The sequence below is a fragment of the Ciconia boyciana genome, chromosome 16 (genome assembly GCF_034638445.1).
Source record: "Ciconia boyciana chromosome 16, ASM3463844v1, whole genome shotgun sequence".
NCBI classification, from domain to species: domain Eukaryota; kingdom Metazoa; phylum Chordata; class Aves; order Ciconiiformes; family Ciconiidae; genus Ciconia; species Ciconia boyciana.
In genome coordinates, this window is record NC_132949.1 from 14,041,235 (window position 1) to 14,062,990 (window position 21,756).

Consider the following 21,756-nt stretch of genomic DNA (forward strand, 5'->3'; position numbering starts at 1 on the left):
TGGATGAGCACAGTAGGAAAAAGTGCAAAATTCAACATTATGTCTCAGAGCATGTGAATTAATATATTATTTTCTCCAAAATTTGCCATGAAATCACTAAAGAAGTAAGAGTAGAAAGAGCTGTAATATGAGCAACCAAGCTCTGCTTGTCATCTCTGTAAAATGCAACGTTGTCATTTGTTCCCCTTACTGCTCTGCCTGTTCTCTACCTCAACAAAAAATGGAAGCTGCAGCCCTCCTCCTCTGTAAGCCACCACCTGTTCCTGCAGGGACAAAGAATTATCATATTACTCTCTCATTTTAGTACAAATATAACACAATATTAAAGGTTGTGTAAATATTAGGTACCTATCTCTATACAGGATAGAAATAAATAAATGTTTTCCTAAGCTGCTCACTGTTTTTTTCTGCACAGAAAAAAAAGAAAAAAAGTAATTTTTCAGAGAAATTAATCCTGGCTTTAAAATTTCTTATTTTTTAAATTCTTGAGTTGGGCTTTGAATCTTTGTGTTTAACTTTGTTTTCCCCTAAAATTATATTAATTTTAAAAAAGCAAAAGAAAGTAATAGAAATGGACCTATGTCAGTGTGTTCTGGAACAGCATTACTCTTCTTTTGACAGGCATTGTAGGTGTTTATGCCTGGATTCAAGAACTCACTAAAATTAGCAAATAATTGTATAATTAATCCAATGATACAAATGTTGTAGAGACTGAAACTGAGCCATTAAGATGCTTGAGTTGTCTGTATGCCACTCAAGACAGTGGTGTACAAGCCTAACTGAGCCATTAAGATGCTTGAGTTGTCTGTATGCCACTCAAGACAGTGGTGTACGAGCCTTCTGAGCTTTCTGAATTAGGATCACTTGGGAAGAAACTGCATTATAATAATTTCAAGTGAATTTTAAAAGAGTGCCTAAGCAGCTGAAAGGAATATTAAGGTTCCTAACTCCACAGTACACCCCCTAAATACTTGACTACTAAGTGACTATGGAATATTTCAAATGTGATTTCAGTATAGTGGACCCTAAGCCAATTGATGTCCCAAAATATAGTTTTCACATTTTCCATAAATGTTGAATCACACCAATGCAAAAATATACAATTACTTTCAAAAAATCTATGAATAGTATTAATACAGTACCTTTCTTTTCCCATCTTCTACTAACAAGCACTTACTTTTTGACACATTTGAGAAACATATCTGCTCTTCCACAGTGTTCTCTGCTGGCAAGCCCCTCCATAAAGTGCAGCCATGTCATCAGACTCTGAGATGGCCGTCTTTGGGGAGGCAGCTCCTTACCTCCGAAAGTCAGAAAAGGAGAGAATCGAGGCCCAGAACAAGCCTTTTGATGCCAAGACATCCGTCTTTGTGGTGCATCCTAAGGAATCCTTTGTGAAAGGGACAATCCAGAGCAAAGAATCAGGGAAGGTCACTGTCAAGACTGAAGCAGGAGAGGTGAGTAAGAATCAAGGTTACTATTTGATTCCCACTCTCAGCTCTTAGCTGACATACATGCATCTCCTTCTTCCTCTGACAGACACTGACCGTGAAGGACGATCAAATCTTCTCCATGAACCCTCCCAAGTATGATAAAATCGAGGACATGGCCATGATGACCCACCTCCACGAACCCGCTGTGCTGTACAACCTCAAAGAGCGTTATGCAGCCTGGATGATCTACGTAAGTACCAGCAGCAGTCTTCCTTTGGGCAGCTAGGAGGAACTGCTCTGCCAGGCTAAGTGGAAGCCAACGTGCTGTCTCCCTTCCTCGCAGACCTACTCAGGTCTCTTCTGCGTCACTGTCAACCCCTACAAGTGGCTGCCGGTGTACAACCCGGAGGTGGTGTTGGCCTACCGAGGCAAGAAGCGCCAGGAGGCCCCTCCACACATCTTCTCCATCTCTGACAATGCCTATCAGTTCATGCTGACTGGTGAGTGGCTCTATCTGTCTCAGAGGGATTGTACCATGAAATTCGCTGAAGGGATACTCTATCTCAGTAATATGAAGAGACTTTTTCAAAGCTTTCATGGTTCTGATGCAGACATACTATTGTACATTTTACTACCTTCACACCATTGTTCCCACTGTTTTAAATAAAAGACACCCCTGCACTCAGTGAGGTGTTGTGGAGGTTTGTTTGTTTTTTAAGTCAAGCTGATAGCATGGAGTTGAAAACATTAAACTTACCTGACTATGTTTTGTTTTTTTCTGTGTTGTTCATTGAGTTTTAAGTACCTTATTTCTGCCTCTTTCACAGATCGTGAGAACCAATCGATCCTGATCACGTATGTACACTCCCTGCTTGGGTACCTGCAGAGCTGGCCGGTGCCAGGGGACCTCCTACCTGACCACACGCTCTCTGCTTCTCTCTTTGGCTTGACAGCGGAGAATCCGGTGCCGGGAAGACTGTGAACACAAAGCGTGTCATCCAGTACTTTGCAACAATTGCAGCAAGTGGGGATAAGAAGAAAGAGGAGCAGCAGTCAGGCAAAATGCAGGCAAATTAATAGACACTGGCTTGAATCAATGCTTTCCTCTGTTCCTGACATGATTTTTGGAAAGGATAACCAGCAATAATTATCGTCCTGCAGGGAACGCTTGAGGATCAAATCATCAGCGCCAACCCACTGCTGGAGGCCTTTGGAAATGCCAAGACTGTGAGGAATGACAACTCCTCACGCTTTGTAAGTTGCTTAACCAAATGATTTCTCAAAAATAGTAATCAGGAGTGTATGGCAGTCGTTCTTTTCTCTTGTTGAGCCATCGTGTTTTCAAGAGTAAGACTGAATTTTCTTATCATGACTTTACCACTTATCCTGAAGGTAATTCTCTAGATTTCAAAAACAGTGATTCTATGAAAAAAATTCATTCTGCTTTGCATTGAGATGCAAATTAAAATAACAGGTCACATGCTCTTTCTCTGGTAATGTATTTCACTGTCAAACAATAGTTTTGTTTATTTTTACCTATATTTCTGTTCGTTTGCTAAAAGGCAGACAGACAGACAGAATGCCAGGAAGAAAGGGAGAGAGGTTAGGAAAGATGGGAAAGAAAGACAGAAAGAGATAGAGAGAGAGAGAAAGAAAAAGAAGAATGAAGGAAGGAGAGAGAAAGAAAGAAAGAAATCGAGAAAGAAAGAGGGAGTGGGGAGAGTTTCTACTTGAATAGTATGTTTTCTTTATGTCAAATTTAATTAATCAGAAGTGAAATGGCTTATTTGATAGCAAGACAGATTTAAGCAGCTGAACTATTTAAATGGCTATTTCCATATCATTAAGATGACTGCCCTCTGTATGCAGGATGCAGTTAGAAGAGTTTGGCTAACGAAAGCCACCCATTCCTTCCCATTTGTACATTCAGCATACATAAAATATACAGCTGTGCCACTGTTGATTATTTTCATGGTCAAAAATGTAAAAGATGACTTTATGTCAATGGTGGAAATATAGCTGATTCTTAAGAAAATGTCTCTAAGTAAAAATCTTGTGCCCAGTGGAGTAAAAGGCAAAACTCTTCATTTCAGATATATTTTTATGATGTAAATCTTAAGTCACTTTTATTCCTTTAAAGGGCAAATTCATCCGAATTCACTTCGGTGCCACAGGAAAACTAGCTTCTGCCGATATTGAAACATGTAAGACACTTTCCTGAACTGTTCGCAATCCATTCATTCACCCAACTATCCATACAACACCTTTTCACCCAACCATCTATACTGCCTTCCCTGTGTTTCTTCCTATCTTCTCCCTACTTTCTTTTTTGCTGTTTCTTCTTGTTTCTAAATAAATTTTCCCTCCAGATCTGCTGGAGAAGTCCAGAGTTACTTTCCAGCTCAAAGCAGAAAGAAGCTACCACATATTTTATCAGATCATGTCCAACAAGAAGCCAGAGCTAATAGGTAGGAAGAATGACTAACTTGGAGGAAGATTGCTGAACATCAGCTCACACGATTAGTTCCTTGACTAAACTAAGGCTGCATGTCTCCTCTTCTTACTTTCAGATATGCTCCTCATCACCACCAACCCATATGACTATCACTTTGTAAGTCAAGGTGAGATCACTGTTCCTAGCATTAATGACCAGGAGGAGCTGATGGCTACAGATGTAAGTAACAATTTAAAAAGTTGTACCTATTGTCATCTCTCCCAGACAAAGTTTTTATTTTATTGTTTCTATTGCAGAGTGCCATTGACATCCTGGGCTTCACTGCTGATGAAAAAACAGCCATTTACAAGCTGACAGGAGCTGTCATGCACTATGGCAACCTGAAGTTCAAGCAGAAACAACGAGAGGAGCAGGCAGAGCCAGATGGCACAGAAGGTATTAGCAAAGACTGTGGCTGACCTGTTAGAAATAGAAGTAGCAATAATTCAGTATTTGGAACATGGAGAAAGAGAACAGTGGGAATGTGTAAAAAAGTGTTTAGGTGGAGTTAGTATGTATGTATGAAACTGCCATCCAAAATATACTCTTTTTTCAATTACTACCTAATCTTTATTTGAAGTATAAATTCCATATGTGTCTATAATTATCTCCTGGGCTACCACAGGTCTGGATAGCACAGCCTGCTCAGTGTGCTTATATGAAAGACCCACAGAGAAGAGAAAGATTTTTCAGAAAATATATTCCTGGTTGCTTTTTTAAAGAAAATGGAGGCATTAAATTCAGTGTTAGAACTTCTTCATAAATCACACTCTATTTAGGAATTTTGCCCAGGTAAAAGGGAACTTTCCTTCAATTTCTTTCTTCTTCTTTGGAGATTCAAACCCATAACTGTCACTACATAGTAGTATTATCTGAACATCAGTCTAAGTGAAGCTTAGGTACACTATGCTAAGGAAGAGCTGACTTAGATTTCTACTTCTCAGCTGAATACTTAATCACTTAAACGTTATATAATTCATATATGGTTTAAAATGATGGCCCTGTCTACTTCTTCTAAAGAACACTCTCAGATGGCTAGCTTCAGGACTGAATTTTTAGGTTTTGATCCTGAATGAATGAATATGCCTGCCTCTCTGCTATGACTATAACAATATGTCTCAGAAAGGGGCACTTCTTAATTGTTACCTCTAATTTTGGAGTGCATCTGCCTTTAGGGTTATAGCTGCTGCCAAAGAATACATGTAGCTCAAGTTCTTAAGTGTAGGTTTTGGATTACACTAAGGTGGCCAATCAGCTAACACTTTGGTGTTTTGTTGCCTGGCTTATGGATACCAATTAGCTCTGGACTGAAGTGATGAACTTCAGCTTTCAGGATGAATTTTTAATAAATACTTTGTTTCTAGATGCTTCTGTGATGATTTTTAAAGACATAAATAGCATTTAGGTATACTGCTCTGAAAAGCTTTCAAAACAAAGATGATTTTTGTTTTAATGACTGTCGTTCTTCCTCTGAGATCCAGTAAGCACAATCTGATCACAGGAACATGCAATATTGCAGTTGCTTTGGAAAGTGTTCATCACTCAAAATGCTGCATGTCTTGCTAGTCTTAATTTTCTGTATCCTTGTCCTTCTACTTAGTTGCTGATAAGGCCGCCTACTTGATGGGTCTGAACTCAGCAGATCTGCTCAAGGCCCTCTGCTACCCCCGAGTCAAGGTTGGGAATGAATATGTGACCAAGGGTCAAACCGTGCAGCAGGTAACAACCAGCTGGTGACTGGGAACCTCTGGCTTGATTTACTCTCTTCCTCTGGGTACTATTTTCCTTCTGCTCCATTCTTCTTTGTTTTAGGTGAACAATGCAGTGGGTGCTCTGGCAAAGGCTGTCTATGAGAAGATGTTCTTGTGGATGGTTGTTCGTATCAATCAACAGCTGGATACGAAGCAGCCCAGACAGTACTTCATTGGTGTCCTGGACATTGCTGGCTTCGAGATCTTTGATGTAAGGATTCCAGGTTTGAGGACTGCTCTTGCAGGGGTAGATTGCTATATCAAAGTACTTCCAAGTAATATTCTTCTGCAGGTTTAATACTCTAGTTATTTGCAATTTTCTGGAAAAAAATCCTTCATTTTCTTTTGTAGCAGAGAGCAAAATCCTCAGAAGCTTCATCAGTACAGGAACAGAGTTATGATCTTTGTGTAGAAGTAGTAAAAAGGATTGTATGTGTTGTAATATTTTAACAGTTTAAGCTTAATGTTAATGATTAAAAAAACCCCAACATAATTACAATAATTTTATATAAGAGCTTCTAGAGCAGAACTAGGATTTGGAGACCCATTGACAAACATATAACACGTTAAAGTGTAAATTGTTTAAAGGACCAAGGAATTAATAGATAAGTGTTTAATCAGAGATGTCAAGTGTTTAAAAATTGGGGACCAAGGCATCCCCATTTTTATCTGAAAAAAAAAAATGCCAAAGTACTTTATGAATTTTAGGAGATTGACTAGGAACATCTGCTCTGGAAAAAATTCCATTTTCATTATGTAGGTATTTCTTTGTGGAGCTGTATATAGGTCCTGCTATGGTGCGGTCCTGATAATACAGTTGTGTTTTAACTGGGGAAATTTATAAAGGGTTAAGAATGATCAAGAACTGTCAATGCTGATGATGGGTGGTTGTTGTTTTCTTTTCCACTGGGAAGTTCAACAGCCTGGAGCAGCTGTGCATCAACTTTACCAATGAGAAACTACAACAGTTCTTCAACCACCACATGTTCGTGCTGGAGCAGGAGGAGTACAAGAAGGAAGGAATTGAATGGACATTCATTGACTTTGGGATGGACCTGGCTGCCTGCATTGAGCTCATTGAGAAGGTAAATTTTTAATTCAAAATATCTTGTTTTTTCAGGAGCTCATTATTTTAAACTGAAAATGGTTAAATGCTATTCCAAAAAAGGTCTCTTCCATGGTTAGTTTCATGCATTCAGTTTTAGTTGTTGAAATATCTCTTGATCTATACTATTGCTTATTATGCAATAGAGATATTATAAAGTCCACAGGTAACTATGGAAGTCATTCCTCACACACCTTCCCTGTGTGAAACATATCTCCGCTTGCTTGATTAAAGGGTATTTTTTTTCAAAAACACAGAGCAGCTCCCAAAGTAAAATAAAAATATTTTCATAAGGTTCTGGAATAAAGTTATCTGGAAAATACGTTTTTTTCTAGATCGTTCATAGTAAAGTACACACCAATACAGTCAGTGCCTGACCTCTGAGTGCAAGAAACTGAAAAAGATTTCTTGTAGTTCTGTATAATTTAGGAAGTTGATTAAAAGTACAAAATCTGAAGTAAATATACAATGGACACATTTGTGAAAGACATTTTAAAATATAATCTTTATCCTTCTGAATTTTTAACATGGATTTTGGCATAAAAAACATTCCTGAATCACTGTGTCAAAGTGTGAGTCAAGCAGGTGAATCTTTTAAACTCACTTTTTAGAAAAAAATTTTCTTCATGGCAAGGGTATTGGTTTGTTTCTCAGCTTCCTATCTTTTACTATATTCTCTTTAAGACCAAGTTGTAATCATATTGTTCTACAGGCATTCTCTCTTCTTTATTGTACTATCTTCCAGCCCATGGGCATCTTCTCCATCCTGGAAGAGGAGTGCATGTTCCCCAAGGCAACTGACACCTCTTTCAAGAACAAGCTCTATGACCAACATCTGGGCAAGTCCAGTAACTTCCAGAAGCCCAAGCCTGCCAAAGGCAAGGCTGAGGCCCACTTCTCCCTGGTGCACTATGCTGGCACAGTGGACTACAACATCACTGGCTGGCTTGAGAAGAACAAGGATCCCTTAAATGAAACTGTCATTGGGTTGTACCAGAAATCATCTGTGAAGACACTGGCTTTACTTTTTGCCTCCTATGGTGGAGCAGAAACAGGTTAGTTTTCTAAAATTCTTTTTCTTCCAACATTTGTGATATGTAAAGATGCAACAAAAAAGATAATATTAAAAAACTCTTTTTGTTTTTGAAGAGGCTAGTGGTGGTGGCGCTGGTGGTGGAAAGAAGGGTGGCAAGAAGAAGGGTTCTTCTTTCCAGACTGTATCGGCTCTTTTCCGGGTAAAGTTTGAATTTCATTATCTGTAAAGTGACATGAATGTAGTTTCAAAACTGAGCTATCTAAGCTATCTATCTGTTCTAACTGAGCTATCTATCTGTTATTCTCATGACCTTGGTTTTATAATGCAACAATAAGAAGTATGAAGTGAGCAGAAGTTATTCACTGCCTTTTCCTAGTAATTATTCACATTTGGGATTTGTTCCAAGCAGTCTTCAACTGACTTCCTGAATTTCTTTTAAAAGTTCACTTACATTCTTTGTGAAAAACATTTTTCAGAATCCAGAATGTAATATAATTAAACCAGGATCCAGAATCCAGAATCCAGAATCCAGGATGTAATATAATTAATCCTATAAAGGCTTGTGTTAAACTTTTTATACGGTAGTGTTTTATTTCCTGCAGACTAAGGTGCAGAACTTTAAACTTTCTTTTAATGAGAATACTTAAGTATATAGAAGATTTGATTAAATCTAAATTTTGAATTTGAAAGCTTCTTCCTCCTAAGATTCATTGCTTAGTTCCTTGGCATTTAGATACAGAGTATACAGAAGCAAATTTTCTAAATCTAAGCTGCTACATGTGATCCCACAGGAAAACTTAAACAAGCTGATGACCAATCTACGGAGCACTCACCCCCATTTTGTCCGCTGCATCATCCCAAATGAAACAAAAACACCTGGTAAGATGCTTAAGCAGAAAGAGAGCTTCCTCTGATAAATCTATTCCCCTCTACACTGCAAACTGTGGTATTCATTTAACCTCTGAATTTGCAGGTGCCATGGAGCATGAACTGGTACTTCACCAGCTGCGGTGTAACGGTGTGCTGGAAGGCATCAGAATTTGCAGGAAAGGTTTCCCCAGCAGAGTTCTCTATGCTGACTTCAAACAGAGGTAAGAGCACTGCACTTCTCAACATCATTAAAAGCAATGTTGGTTCATTCATATAGGTTCATTCAGGCTGGACTCTGTTGTCAAAAATAGCTATATATGAGCTGGTGGGGTTCAGTAGCTAGAGTGTGTTGGTTGGGAAAAAACAGCCTTATCTTCCTCTTCTCTTTTCACAGATACAAGGTGCTTAATGCCAGTGCCATCCCAGAAGGACAGTTCATTGATAGCAAGAAGGCTTCTGAGAAGCTGCTTGGGTCAATCGATGTGGACCACACGCAGTACAAATTTGGCCACACCAAGGTACAAACCCTCCTTGACTCACTCACTGTGTGCCTGTGCTTTGCTCTACCTGACAGTGATGCGTGGCAACGTTCCCTTTCTCCAGGTGTTCTTCAAAGCTGGGCTGCTGGGACTCCTGGAGGAGATGAGGGATGAGAAGCTGGCACAGCTCATCACTCGCACACAGGCCAGGTGCAGGGGCTTCCTGATGAGAGTGGAGTACCAGAGAATGGTGGAGAGGAGGTAGACATTCTTCATCTTCACTTAAAGTCACTGTACTTGGGGGAAAGTGTTGGCACTCATCATACTGAAAATATTCAATGTACATTTTAATTATGCTTCAGGGAGTCCATCTTCTGCATCCAGTACAACATTCGTGCATTCATGAACGTCAAGCACTGGCCCTGGATGAAGCTGTTCTTCAAGATCAAGCCCTTGCTGAAGAGTGCAGAATCTGAGAAGGAGATGGCCAACATGAAGGAAGAGTTTGAGAAAACCAAGGAAGAGCTTGCAAAGTCTGAGGCAAAGAGGAAGGAGCTGGAGGAGAAAATGGTGAAACTGGTGCAGGAGAAAAATGATCTGCAGCTCCAAGTGCAGGCTGTGAGTAACATTTTTTTTTTTCAATAGGGGAAATGAGTAAATAAGATCTAACTCTTCTTTCATACTACAGAACTCTCAAATTGCACACTAAACTGCCTTACGAAATATTTTAAGCTGAATACCATGTAACTAAAGGTAAAATTTAGGCCACATTCTTTCCCCACTCAGTCTCACTATTACAAAGTGGAGTTTAAGCTAAAGAATGACTTTTTAGTCTTAATGCCTACATGTACATGTCTCTATGTGAGCCCATGACATAAAGCCCCCTTATAGTCACTGTGGTGTGTTTAGTGGAGTGGGGACAGTGATTCAATTGACCAACTACTCTGCCTTAATTCAGTTGTCGAAATGAAGAGCCTAGTGCCATTTCTTACAGCATATCTCACCGGAGCTCCTGTAGCTACTGCTCCCAGAAGATGCAGATGCCCATTATATCCTAAGACACAAGTGCCAGCCTTGTATGTTTGTCTCCAATGCCATTTGGCCTCTCAGAAATTTAGGCAACATTTAGGCAATATCCTTGAGTTGAAGTGTCCATTTCAGAGAAAGATGAATCTTGTTCTAGTGTCCACTGATTATACTGGCTAGGTATAAATTTACTAATGGGAGCTTCAAATATTTTCTCAATGGTGGAATTATTTACATTTCTCAATACTTCCACATAAATTTGAATATGGTACATTATAAAATACAATCACTTTCTAAAGGAGGAAAGGGAAACATCAATTAAATCCAAGTAACCCACTGACATACCTGAAATAAACAAGGTGATACGTAATGGAGCTAGAAACAGTATCTGATGATGAAAAAGGTCAGAAAAAAATGAAACTGATGAAAAACTTATTCTAAATTTGTAATTTGTAATGTAACTGCACAGTAACCTTTTCCCAAAAAGTAATCCCAAAGGTCTTACTGATGCACCTCTGTTCCTTCAGCATTAAATAACCTTTCCTGTATTTTCTCACCAGGAAGCTGATGCTTTAGCTGATGCTGAGGAAAGATGTGACCAGCTCATCAAAACCAAAATCCAGCTGGAAGCCAAAATTAAGGAGGTGACTGAAAGGGCTGAGGATGAAGAAGAAATTAATGCTGAGCTGACAGCTAAGAAGAGAAAACTGGAGGATGAATGTTCAGAGCTGAAGAAAGATATTGATGACCTTGAATTAACATTAGCCAAGGTTGAGAAGGAAAAACATGCCACAGAAAACAAGGTACACACATGGGGAGTCACATAAAGGGCCAAGACATCACTGACTCTCAGAGTAAGAGCCTGCTACCATAATACATGTTGGCTTTGGAAAATTGTGAATCATAGAACCACAGAATAGTTTGGGTTAGAAGGGACCTTTAAAGGTAATCTAGTCCAACCCCCCTGCAATGAGAAGAGACATATTCAACTGGATCAGGTTGCTCAGAGCCCCGTCCAACTTGACCTTGAATGTTTCCAGGGATGGGACATCTACCACCTCTCTGGGCAACCTGTTCCAGTGTTTCACCACCCTCACAGTAAAAAATTTCTTCCTTATATCTAGTCTAAATCTACCTTCATTTAGTTTAACACTATTACCGCTTGTCCTATCGCAACAGGCCCTGCTAAAATGTTCCAGAGCAGAGCAGAGGGACAGAATCACCTCCCTTGACCTGCTGGCCACGCTTCTTTTGGTGCAGCCCAGGATACGGTTGAGCTGGGCCTTGCCTGAGCTTATAAAGGACAAATGAAAAACCTGGCAAAACACTGCAAAGTGAAAATGTCACTGCACTAGCAGACACATTTTCTACCAAATTTTGACACTTGCTCATATATGTAGGTGAAAAACCTCACAGAGGAGATGGCAGCCCTGGATGAGACCATTGTGAAGCTGACAAAAGAGAAGAAAGCTCTCCAAGAGGCCCATCAGCAGACACTGGATGACCTGCAGGCAGAAGAGGACAAAGTCAATACTCTGACCAAAGCTAAAACCAAGCTGGAGCAGCAAGTGGATGATGTAAGAAAGAGAAAGAGAAAGGACAGGGATGGAGTTAAAGCTGGCTGGCAGAGCACTGATGGTCTTGTTCTTTATAGCTGGAAGGGTCCCTGGAGCAAGAGAAGAAGCTGCGCATGGACCTTGAGAGAGCTAAGCGGAAACTCGAAGGAGACCTGAAGCTGACCCATGACAGCATAATGGATTTGGAAAATGATAAGCAGCAGCTGGATGAGAAACTGAAGAAGTAAGTGTGGCTGTGGGGCACCTGAGTGCTGGGCTGGTGTACTTGTCTTTTTTCTTTGCGCTCTAACACGGTTTGCTTTGTGCAAAGGAAAGACTTTGAAATCAGCCAGATCCAGAGCAAAATCGAGGATGAGCAAGCCCTGGGCATGCAATTACAGAAGAAGATCAAGGAGCTGCAGGCAAGTCTCTCTTCCTTCTCTTCTGCCCTTCAGAAAGACATGAGGTAGGAGGAGGGCATGGGTGTGAAGGGTCCCTAATGTTCTGCAGGCTCGTATTGAGGAACTGGAGGAGGAAATTGAGGCAGAGCGAACCTCTCGGGCAAAAGCAGAGAAGCATCGGGCTGACCTCTCGAGGGAGCTAGAGGAGATCAGCGAGCGCCTGGAAGAAGCAGGAGGGGCTACCACAGCTCAGATTGAGATGAACAAGAAGCGTGAGGCAGAATTCCAGAAGATGCGTCGTGACCTCGAAGAGGCCACGTTGCAGCATGAAGCCACAGCTGCCACCCTGCGGAAGAAGCACGCAGACAGCACAGCTGAGCTTGGGGAGCAGATCGACAACCTGCAACGAGTGAAGCAGAAGCTGGAGAAGGAGAAGAGTGAGCTGAAGATGGAGATTGACGACTTGGCCAGTAACATGGAGTCTGTCTCCAAAGCCAAGGTATTGAAAAATATACTGAAAACAACTTGAAAATAAATAATGGTGAAACATACCTTTTTAAAATATGGTCAGGTTACAGTATAACTCTCTGTCTCTGTATGGAACTGTATTCCTAACCTTCTAACACCAGTGAGCAGTATATAGCTTTCACATCTGTTCACATTTTTCTGGTGAGAATCGTGCTGTTCAGAATAAGGAGTAGTCCCGAAACTAATCTTCTTTTGTTCTCTGTGATCTCCACAGGCAAATCTGGAGAAGATGTGCCGCACATTGGAAGACCAGCTGAGTGAGATTAAGACAAAGGAAGAAGAGCATCAGCGCATGATCAATGACCTCAGTGCTCAGAGAGCTCGTCTGCAGACAGAATCAGGTGAGAGAGCCTCCTCTGTGCTGTGGAATGGGAGAGCACCCTAAAACAGTTTGTTTGGGTCACGAATGACAATGAATATATTTCCTTTCTGTGTTCTTTCCTAGGAGAATATTCGCGCCAGGTGGACGAGAAAGATGCTCTGATTTCTCAGCTGTCAAGAGGCAAGCAGGCTTTCACTCAACAGATTGAGGAACTCAAGAGGCACTTAGAGGAAGAGATAAAGGTGATGACTTTTCCTACAGCTGCCCATTGAAAACACTCTTAACTTCACACTGCTTAGTGGGGACGGGGTCTGCTTAGCACAAGCCATACTGGGAGAAGATTTTCATTTCTGTGAAGAGTGCGATTAGTGGATTTTGTCCTTCAGGCTTACAACTGCCCTTCACTGCAAACACCTACAATCTCCCAGCGGTCATGTTCATAGTGTTAAATTGGCTCATTGGAAGCCATTTCCCAGGATATTACATCCTTGTCCCAATCCCACTCTCTACGCAGGCCAAGAACGCCCTGGCCCATGCCTTGCAGTCTGCTCGCCATGACTGTGACTTGCTCCGGGAACAATATGAGGAGGAGCAGGAAGCCAAGGGGGAGCTGCAGCGTGCCCTGTCCAAGGCCAACAGTGAAGTGGCCCAGTGGAGAACCAAATACGAGACAGACGCTATTCAGCGCACGGAGGAGCTGGAGGAGGCAAAGTATGTGGGGAAGGTGGGGAAGACAAAAAAAAGGGGTAAACTAACAAGGGAAATTTGAAGACACAACTGCGATATCGTCATAAAAAGTTAAAGCTGTGCTTTGGTCAGGGTAAGGGCTGAGGTAAAGTATATCCTCCAAAGGGTGTGGTTTAGGAAAAGTACAGGAAAATACTCCTCTGACTCAGAGAACAATACAGAAAACCTGTGGATGGCAGACACAGAAGGCACAGTGGTTGTTCAAGCCTGGGAATCAGAACTGGGAAAACAATGACCACCTGGGAGAGGAGTAGCACTGTCTGTGCATAGGATACATACTCAATGAAGTGGTAAACAGTCCTGTTGTGAAAAGCCCATCAGCCACACACCACAGCCTCCCCTTTGCTCTCAAACCATGAGCTGTGCTTACCACTTCCCAGGAAGAAGCTGGCACAGCGCCTGCAGGATGCAGAGGAACACGTCGAAGCCGTCAATGCCAAATGTGCCTCCCTGGAAAAGACAAAGCAGAGGCTGCAGAATGAAGTGGAGGACCTGATGATTGATGTGGAGCGATCAAATGCTGCCTGCGCAGCTCTGGATAAGAAGCAGAAGAACTTTGACAAGGTCTTTTGGGCTCCAGCTTTGGGTGTCCTGGGCAGAGCATCCCCTCGTGATTGCCATGTCCATACTCATGCCCTGTTTCTCTTCAGATCCTGGCAGAGTGGAAGCAGAAGTATGAGGAAACACAGACTGAGCTGGAAGCTTCCCAGAAGGAGTCTCGCTCTCTCAGCACAGAGCTGTTTAAGATGAAGAATGCTTATGAGGAGTCCTTGGACCACCTGGAAACGCTGAAGCGTGAGAACAAGAACTTGCAGCGTAAGTCCCTGGCCCTCTGCTCCTGGCAGGGCTTTCTCACAAGCTTGTCTATCTGCCACACTAAATGGGTCTGGGCCTGCAGTGATAAGAAGATGCCTGTCACCTTGGTGCATCAGGGCCTTTCCCCATTCAGATCTGTGCCTGACCATGCCACTTTTCACCCTTCCTTGCAGAGGAGATTTCTGACCTCACGGAGCAGATTGCCGAGGGAGGAAAGGTGATTCATGATCTGGAGAAAGTCAAGAAGCAGATTGAACAGGAGAAATCTGAAATCCAGGCTGCCTTGGAGGAAGCTGAGGTACATGCCCATAACCATTGTTTTCCAGAGAGGGGTACTGAGGAGCAGTGTGAGAGGTAAAACTGGGGACTACCAAGGAAAGTCAAGGCCTCAGTTTCCACATCATCCAGAGCAAAAAAGTCCCATTTTTTCTGTGTAGGAGGTCATTTGGAAGAGAACAGCTGTAGGAAAAAATCCTTTTATTGACACAGTGTTTCTCTGTTATTCAGGCCTCCCTAGAACACGAAGAGGGGAAGATCCTGCGCCTCCAGCTTGAGCTCAACCAGGTGAAGTCTGAGATTGACAGGAAGATAGCAGAGAAAGATGAGGAGATCGACCAGATGAAAAGAAACCACCTCCGAGTCGTGGAGTCCATGCAGAGCACCCTGGACGCTGAGATCAGGAGCAGGAATGAAGCCCTGCGGCTGAAGAAGAAGATGGAGGGAGACCTGAATGAAATGGAGATCCAGCTGAGCCATGCCAACCGTGTGGCTGCAGAGGCACAAAAGAACCTGAGAAACACACAGGCGGTGCTCAAGGTATGTTAAGCTAAGGATGTGCACATAGGTGTCTAGCTTTTCTGATATCATAGAAACATTGAATCACAGAATGGTTTGAGTTGAAAGGGACCTTCAAAGATCATCTAGTCCAGCCCCTCTGCCATGGGCAAGGACATCTTTTACTAGGTCAGACTGCTCAAAACCCCATCCAACCTGACCTTGAACACTTCCAATGATGGGGCATCCACCATGTCCTGACACTGGATACCAGGGAGAAGAGATCAGCACCTCCCTCTTCACTTCCCCTCCTCAGGAATCTGTAGAGAGCAATGAGGTCCCCCTCAGCATCCTTCTCTCCAAACTAGAAAAACTCTGTGTCCTTGGCTGCTCCTCAGAGGACATGCCTTCCAGCCCTTTCACCGGCTTTGTTGCCCTCCTCTAGATGCATTCAAGTACCTTAACATCCTTTTTAAATTGTGGGGCCCAGAACTGCACACAATACTCAAGGTGAGGCCACATCAAAGCTTAATACAACAGGAATTCAGCTCCAACTGTGCCTTAGCTTTCCTGATCCTATCCCTACACATCCGGGAAGCATCCCTATATTCTTCCTAGATGTCTTTGGTTCCACTCCCTAGGCATTTCCTTCTTACACTTTAGTTTGACCAGGAGGTCCTTACTCAGCCATGCTGTTCTCCTGCCTTCCTTGCCTGACTGCTTACACATGGGAATTGAGAGCTCTTGCACTCTAAGAAAAATGTTCTTAAAGAGCTGCCAACTCTTTTCTGCTTCTTTATCCCTAAGGGCATTTTCCCAGGGGGTCCCACCCAGTAATTCCTTAAACAACTGAAAGTCTGCTCTCCTAAAATTCAGGGTCTTGACCTTACTCTTCATCTGGCCCATATCCCTCAAGATTGTGAATACCACCAGCACATGATCGCTGTAGTGCAGGTTGCCACCAATCTTGACATCTCTAACTAGTTCATCTGTGTTGGTAAGCAACAGGTCCAGTAACACTTCTCCTCTGGTTGGGCTGTCTGTCCCCTGGATGAAGATATTATCCTTGATTCACTTCAGGTGTGTCCTGGACTGCTTACAGCTTGCTGTTCTGCTTTTCCAGCAGATGTCAGGGTGATTGAAGTCCCCTAGCAGGATCAGAGCCTGTGAGCATGATGCTTCCCATAGTTGAAGTAATAACACTTCATCAACAGGCTCCACTCGGTCAGGTGGCCTTTAATAAACACCAGCCATGAGGTTTCCTTTGTTGGCTTGGCCTCTAATTTTTACTCATAAGCTCTCAACCTGGCTCATCACTGTTTTTCAAAGACAGCTCTGTGCAATCCATTTTTTTTACATAGAGGGCAACCTGCCCACCTCTCCTTCCTTATGTCCCTTCTGAACAGTTTATACCCACTGATTGCGGCACTCCAGTCCTTTGATTCTTTCCACCAAGTTTCAGTGACAGTGATATACCATAGCTTTCTAGCTGCACAGTGGCTTCCAACTCCTCCTGTTCGTTACCCATGCTACATGCGTTGGTATAGAGACACTTCAGTTGGGCTATTGGCCATATCACCTTTTTAGAAGAACAAACCCTAATTCCTTTGGAGCATTTCACAGATGTTTCCCTGTTGCTTCCTAATACATCAGCAGCCCCTGACTCTTCTCTGTTACTCAAAACTCCATTTCCTTCCCCCACTAAGTCTAGTTTAAAGCTCTGGCCAGCTTGTTGGCAAGGGGCCTCTTGCCCCACTTGGTCAGGTGAATCCCATCAGCTCCCAACAGACTGAGCTTCTCAAAGGTAGATCCACGATCACAGAAGCCAAAACCTTGAATATGGAACCAGCTAGACAGCCAGGCATTCACTTGTTCAATTTTTCTCCTCCTTCCTGAATGCCTTCCTCTGACTGGGAGGATAGAGGAGAATACCACCTGTGCTCCAGATCCTTTTAACATTGCTGCGACGGACATATAGTCTCTTTTGATGGTTATAAGTTGCCTTGATGCAATATCATTAAAGCCTACACGGAATAGTAGGAGCGGATGATAATCTGAAGGGTTCACCAGGCTTGGCAGCCTCTCAGTGACATCACAAATGAGAGCTCCTTGTAGGCAGCAAAATTCTCTAGAGAAATTGTCTGGATGGTAAAAGGGTGGTTTGGTGCCTCTCAGTGAGGAATCTCCAATTACTAACACCTTATGTGCTTTTCTGGTGGCACTGATTCTAATGCAAGTGGGTGGTTCGATCAACTTTACATGGGTGACTTTTCCTGGATTCTGTTAGTGACTCATGTGCTCTTCATGTTTCAACCCCAGAGCATAATGTCTGTTATGTAGGGGCACTTCAGAGAATGGGGGAAGGTTCTTTCTTCTGCCACAAGCAAGGACAAAGGTCCAGTTTCCTTCATCTTGTAAGTTACTTGTGTCAGTCAGCTGGAGTTTGAATTCAGGTTTACCTTCCCCTTGCACAGCCCTAAATTTAGGCAGGGGTGTCACTCAGCCTGAGGCAGTGCACAATACCATGTATTGACCTACTGCTCACATTCTTAGACACTGTGCATATACTGTCATAATAATTCTGCATATAAATATATAATATATCTATAAATATATATATTATACTGACATAATAATTATTAGACTGGTGTTAATTGCCATTGCGCAACAGTGCTGTGCGGCCTTATAATTTCTCTTTCCTCTCTTAAAGGACACCCAAATACACTTGGATGATGCTCTCAGGACACAGGAGGACCTGAAGGAGCAGGTGGCCATGGTGGAGCGCAGAGCAAACCTGTTGCAGGCTGAAATTGAGGAGCTACGGGCAGCCCTGGAGCAGACGGAGCGGTCAAGGAAAGTGGCTGAGCAGGAACTGATGGATGCAAGTGAGAGAGTTCAGCTCCTCCACACTCAGGTTAGATTCATGACATTCAAAATCTCAAGAGCCATTTTTCTTTTCCCTTTCCAGATTTTTCATCTGTGTAAATTCTTAAATCATCTCTTGTAATAAAAAGCGTAACCTGAACCAGAATTACTACCCTTGTACAACAAGTTGGATTATAGCTAAATGAGTAGGATTGCATTAACAGGAGTCAGAATTGCTTAAAATTTTAGAACTCTCCGCTATCTAGCTGTGTATGACCTGACAAGATGCATCATTTGAAGGAGGATGCTAATATTTGATATATAGATGATAACTTTAAATTTAAACAGTAAATTTCTAAAATAAGTGTTCTGTTTTGGAACTAACTGGCCGATATTTTTTGTTGTTCAACAGAACACCAGCTTGATCAACACCAAGAAGAAGCTGGAAACAGACATTGCCCAAATTCAGGGTGAAATGGAGGATACAATCCAGGAAGCCCGCAACGCTGAAGAGAAGGCCAAGAAGGCCATCACAGATGTGAGTCGGGGGCTCCTTTCACTGCTCAGGGTGGATGTATTCTCCCCCAAAATGTCTTCAGCCCCAAAATGGCTTTGGCCCTTTGCTCTCCTCAGGCAGCCATGATGGCAGAAGAGCTGAAGAAGGAGCAGGACACCAGCGCCCACCTGGAGAGGATGAAGAAGAACCTGGACCAGACGGTGAAGGACCTGCAGCTTCGTCTAGATGAGGCTGAGCAGTTGGCACTGAAGGGAGGCAAGAAGCAAATCCAGAAGCTGGAGGCCAGAGTGCGTAGGGCTGGTATTTGTGCATGAATGAGCACATCCCTTGGAGAGATAGCAGGGAAGCTCCAAAGATGGGCTTCTCATTGCAGGTGCGGGAGCTGGAAGGGGAGGTTGATGCTGAGCAGAAGCGCAGCGCTGAAGCCGTGAAGGGTGTGCGCAAGTACGAGAGGAGGGTGAAGGAGCTCACCTACCAGGTAAAGCCTCCTTGGGCTGACAGGGTTTTCTCACAGCAAGTTAGATTTTGCACACACCAACCCCAAGGGGAATTGTTAACCTCACATGGTGGGAAACCAATAATTCATTCTCTTTCCTGCTTACCAACCACTCTAGTCTGAAGAAGACCGGAAGAATATTCTCAGGCTGCAGGATCTGGTGGACAAGCTGCAAATGAAGGTGAAATCCTACAAGAGACAAGCTGAGGAGGCTGTAAGTAGTGCTTGGAGAATGGGCAAGAGCTACCTTCCATCGGGGCAGCACGCTCATTGAGATGAGTATGAATACCAGGAAAGGAGCATGAAAGAAACTCCCAAGACACAACAGTTTTGGCCATGCCGTGTTATTATCGTGTCATGAGGCCTTGCTGAGTTTTGGGCACCCTGCAGTCAGGGATGAACTGAGGGAAGTTCTGCAGCCTGTTTTATACAGGAGGTCAGACTCAACAAACCCAGGGGGCCACACCCACTGACTGAGAAGTTCCTGAATCTCTGCAGCAGAAGGCTTCAGGGTCTTTCTCAACCTACTAAATCACACTGATAGTTGGGCAGCAAGTAATGGGAGAATAAGTGCACAGCTGACAAATCCGAGTGATGACATAGCTCCTCAAGAGTGACACAGTACTGGTGAAGCTTGTCACAGTGGGGTCCTGAATAAGGGAGGATGAGGAGGTCTGTGTGAGGCTTATGTGTAAGCAGTGGTGGGTGAGGGATGGAAGTTTGTGCCTTTCCCCAGGGAAGAGCCGCAACCCCGCAAGGCCGAGGCGCAGGAGGCGTGGAACCCCTGCCCTGGGCTCCTCACCACTGCCTCCCTCTCCCCACACAGGAGGAGCTGTCCAATGTCAACCTCTCCAAGTTCCGCAAGATCCAGCACGAGCTGGAGGAAGCTGAGGAGCGGGCTGACATTGCAGAGTCACAGGTCAACAAGCTCCGAGCAAAGAGCCGGGAGTTTCATGGCAAGAAAATAGAAGAGGAAGAGTGAGGACATCATGAAGCAGCAAAGTGACCTGAGGGATGCACAAAATGTGAACCTCTTGGTCACTTTCTTCTGCAATGAGTCTTTGTAACCATGTCAATGTCTAGAGAATAAAGACTGTAGATTCCTTTGCATACACAGCAGAAGCAGTGCTTTTGGTTGTTACAATTCAATTCTGCGGTTACATAAGTTTGGGGCATTTTCAAATGAAATACTTAATTTCACTTTAACCCTTGGATAGCAGTAGATCTTTAATTATCCTATCTCCAGTATTTCTCCACTGTGTCCTGTTACATTACTGGGTAGGGAATAACACTAGTGTAATTCCCATACTGGCAAGAGGAGAGGATCACGACAAAGGCAGGACCAGTACCTTGTCTGTCCTGGCACAGCAAAAACGTTTATGCCTTGAGGAGTCCTCTTTCTAAATGCGTGCAGCACACAGAGGCTCTCTTTGCTGGTCCCATTCTCACTTTCGCAAGTCAGATTTAGAGGCAAGTTGCCCATGCAAAAAAACCTGGAGCCCCAAACGCATCTGAATGGCTGTGAGTCCTCATGGAGGAACTTATGCAAGGACTGAGGTGCCACGTCCTTTGAACAAGGCAGGTGAAGGCCATGGACCCTAGAGACTGGCTTTTTATTGAGCAAAATTAAAGATCAGGCAGAACTTTTTTATGGAAGAAGTTATTAACAATCAGTTCTAAAGCAAAACAAATACTGTATTTGGATAAGAAGACATTGCAGTTCCTTACTTTCTCTGTTAGACATAATAGCCAATATTAAGACAGAATGCTCCTGTTGTAAATGAAATGGAGATTGATGAACAGATTGGTAGAAGTAAGTGTGAACAAAAGGACTCACTATGCGATAAACCTCAACCAATGAAACATGTGGAGCCACCAGAACAAGCTAGGAACTGCTGCAGTACTCTATAGTGTTTTCCAGTACTGAAATATTAATATAAGACTATAATAAGCTTTTGTGCCAAGGAATAATGTGGAGTTATGTATAAATACAAAAAGCTAAAGGAACTAGTTTTGATCATGTAAGATAAGATTGCAAGTGGGAATAATGCTGGGACCATTACAGCTTTAAAGAAATCAGAAAATCTAGCAATAAACATAGAAACATAGATAATAATGCCAAACTGTGTCCTACCTGTCTGACCCTTGTGGCAATGGATGAGTTGGAATGCAGATGCTAACTGCATCCTGGCTGGACAGAGAAGAAACAAGTCACCCACACAATGTGCGCTCACCTCAAGTTTTAAAGAAATGACAGCCTGTTTCCCGCAAGGCAGAAGCAGAACTTAAAATACGGAACAGCCATTCTGGCAGCACTGGACTCTGGTGCATCGTGCAGCTGCTAAGGGCAGATTCTACAAGCAGATGTCAGGAATGGTAAAGGAGAGTTGGCTCTCTCTCACTACAGGGACACTTATGCATCCCTCGAGGTTTCTAGTTAGCTCTACACCGCTACATTTCCAGGGAGTACTTCAGGAAGCTGTGAAGTTGCTGGGGAAAGGAGCTGGAGTTGTTGGAGGGGAAGGGGGGAGGAGACAGCA

The 21,756-nt window shown here is 43.0% G+C and overlaps 1 protein-coding gene across 3 annotated transcripts; it reads left to right on the top strand.

Annotated features, from left to right (window-relative positions):
• Positions 1-1,253: 1,253 nt before the first annotated feature.
• LOC140660593 (myosin heavy chain, skeletal muscle, adult-like) lies at positions 1,254-20,198 on the top strand. 3 transcript variants are annotated; one of them, XM_072881575.1, is made up of 38 exons: positions 1,254-1,457; positions 1,540-1,683; positions 1,777-1,933; positions 2,261-2,288; positions 2,387-2,501; positions 2,595-2,687; positions 3,574-3,637; positions 3,803-3,901; positions 4,004-4,107; positions 4,185-4,323; positions 5,528-5,646; positions 5,740-5,889; positions 6,593-6,763; positions 7,529-7,842; positions 7,940-8,018; positions 8,611-8,698; positions 8,793-8,910; positions 9,084-9,207; positions 9,293-9,429; positions 9,531-9,786; positions 10,755-10,997; positions 11,595-11,771; positions 11,849-11,994; positions 12,082-12,172; positions 12,261-12,650; positions 12,894-13,020; positions 13,125-13,243; positions 13,516-13,712; positions 14,129-14,312; positions 14,399-14,564; positions 14,738-14,862; positions 15,072-15,380; positions 18,049-18,252; positions 18,616-18,741; positions 18,837-19,007; positions 19,094-19,198; positions 19,335-19,430; positions 20,043-20,198. In XM_072881575.1, exons 1-38 carry the CDS (start codon positions 1,254-1,256, stop codon positions 20,196-20,198), a joined length of 5,835 nt encoding a protein of 1,944 aa, XP_072737676.1. The 3 variants fall into 3 exon arrangements, with proteins under 3 accessions (XP_072737676.1, XP_072737675.1, XP_072737677.1); XM_072881574.1 differs by having other exon boundaries at positions 7,529-7,838; positions 7,933-8,018; XM_072881576.1 differs by having other exon boundaries at positions 7,529-7,823; positions 7,933-8,018.
• Positions 20,199-21,756: the final 1,558 nt, after the last annotated feature.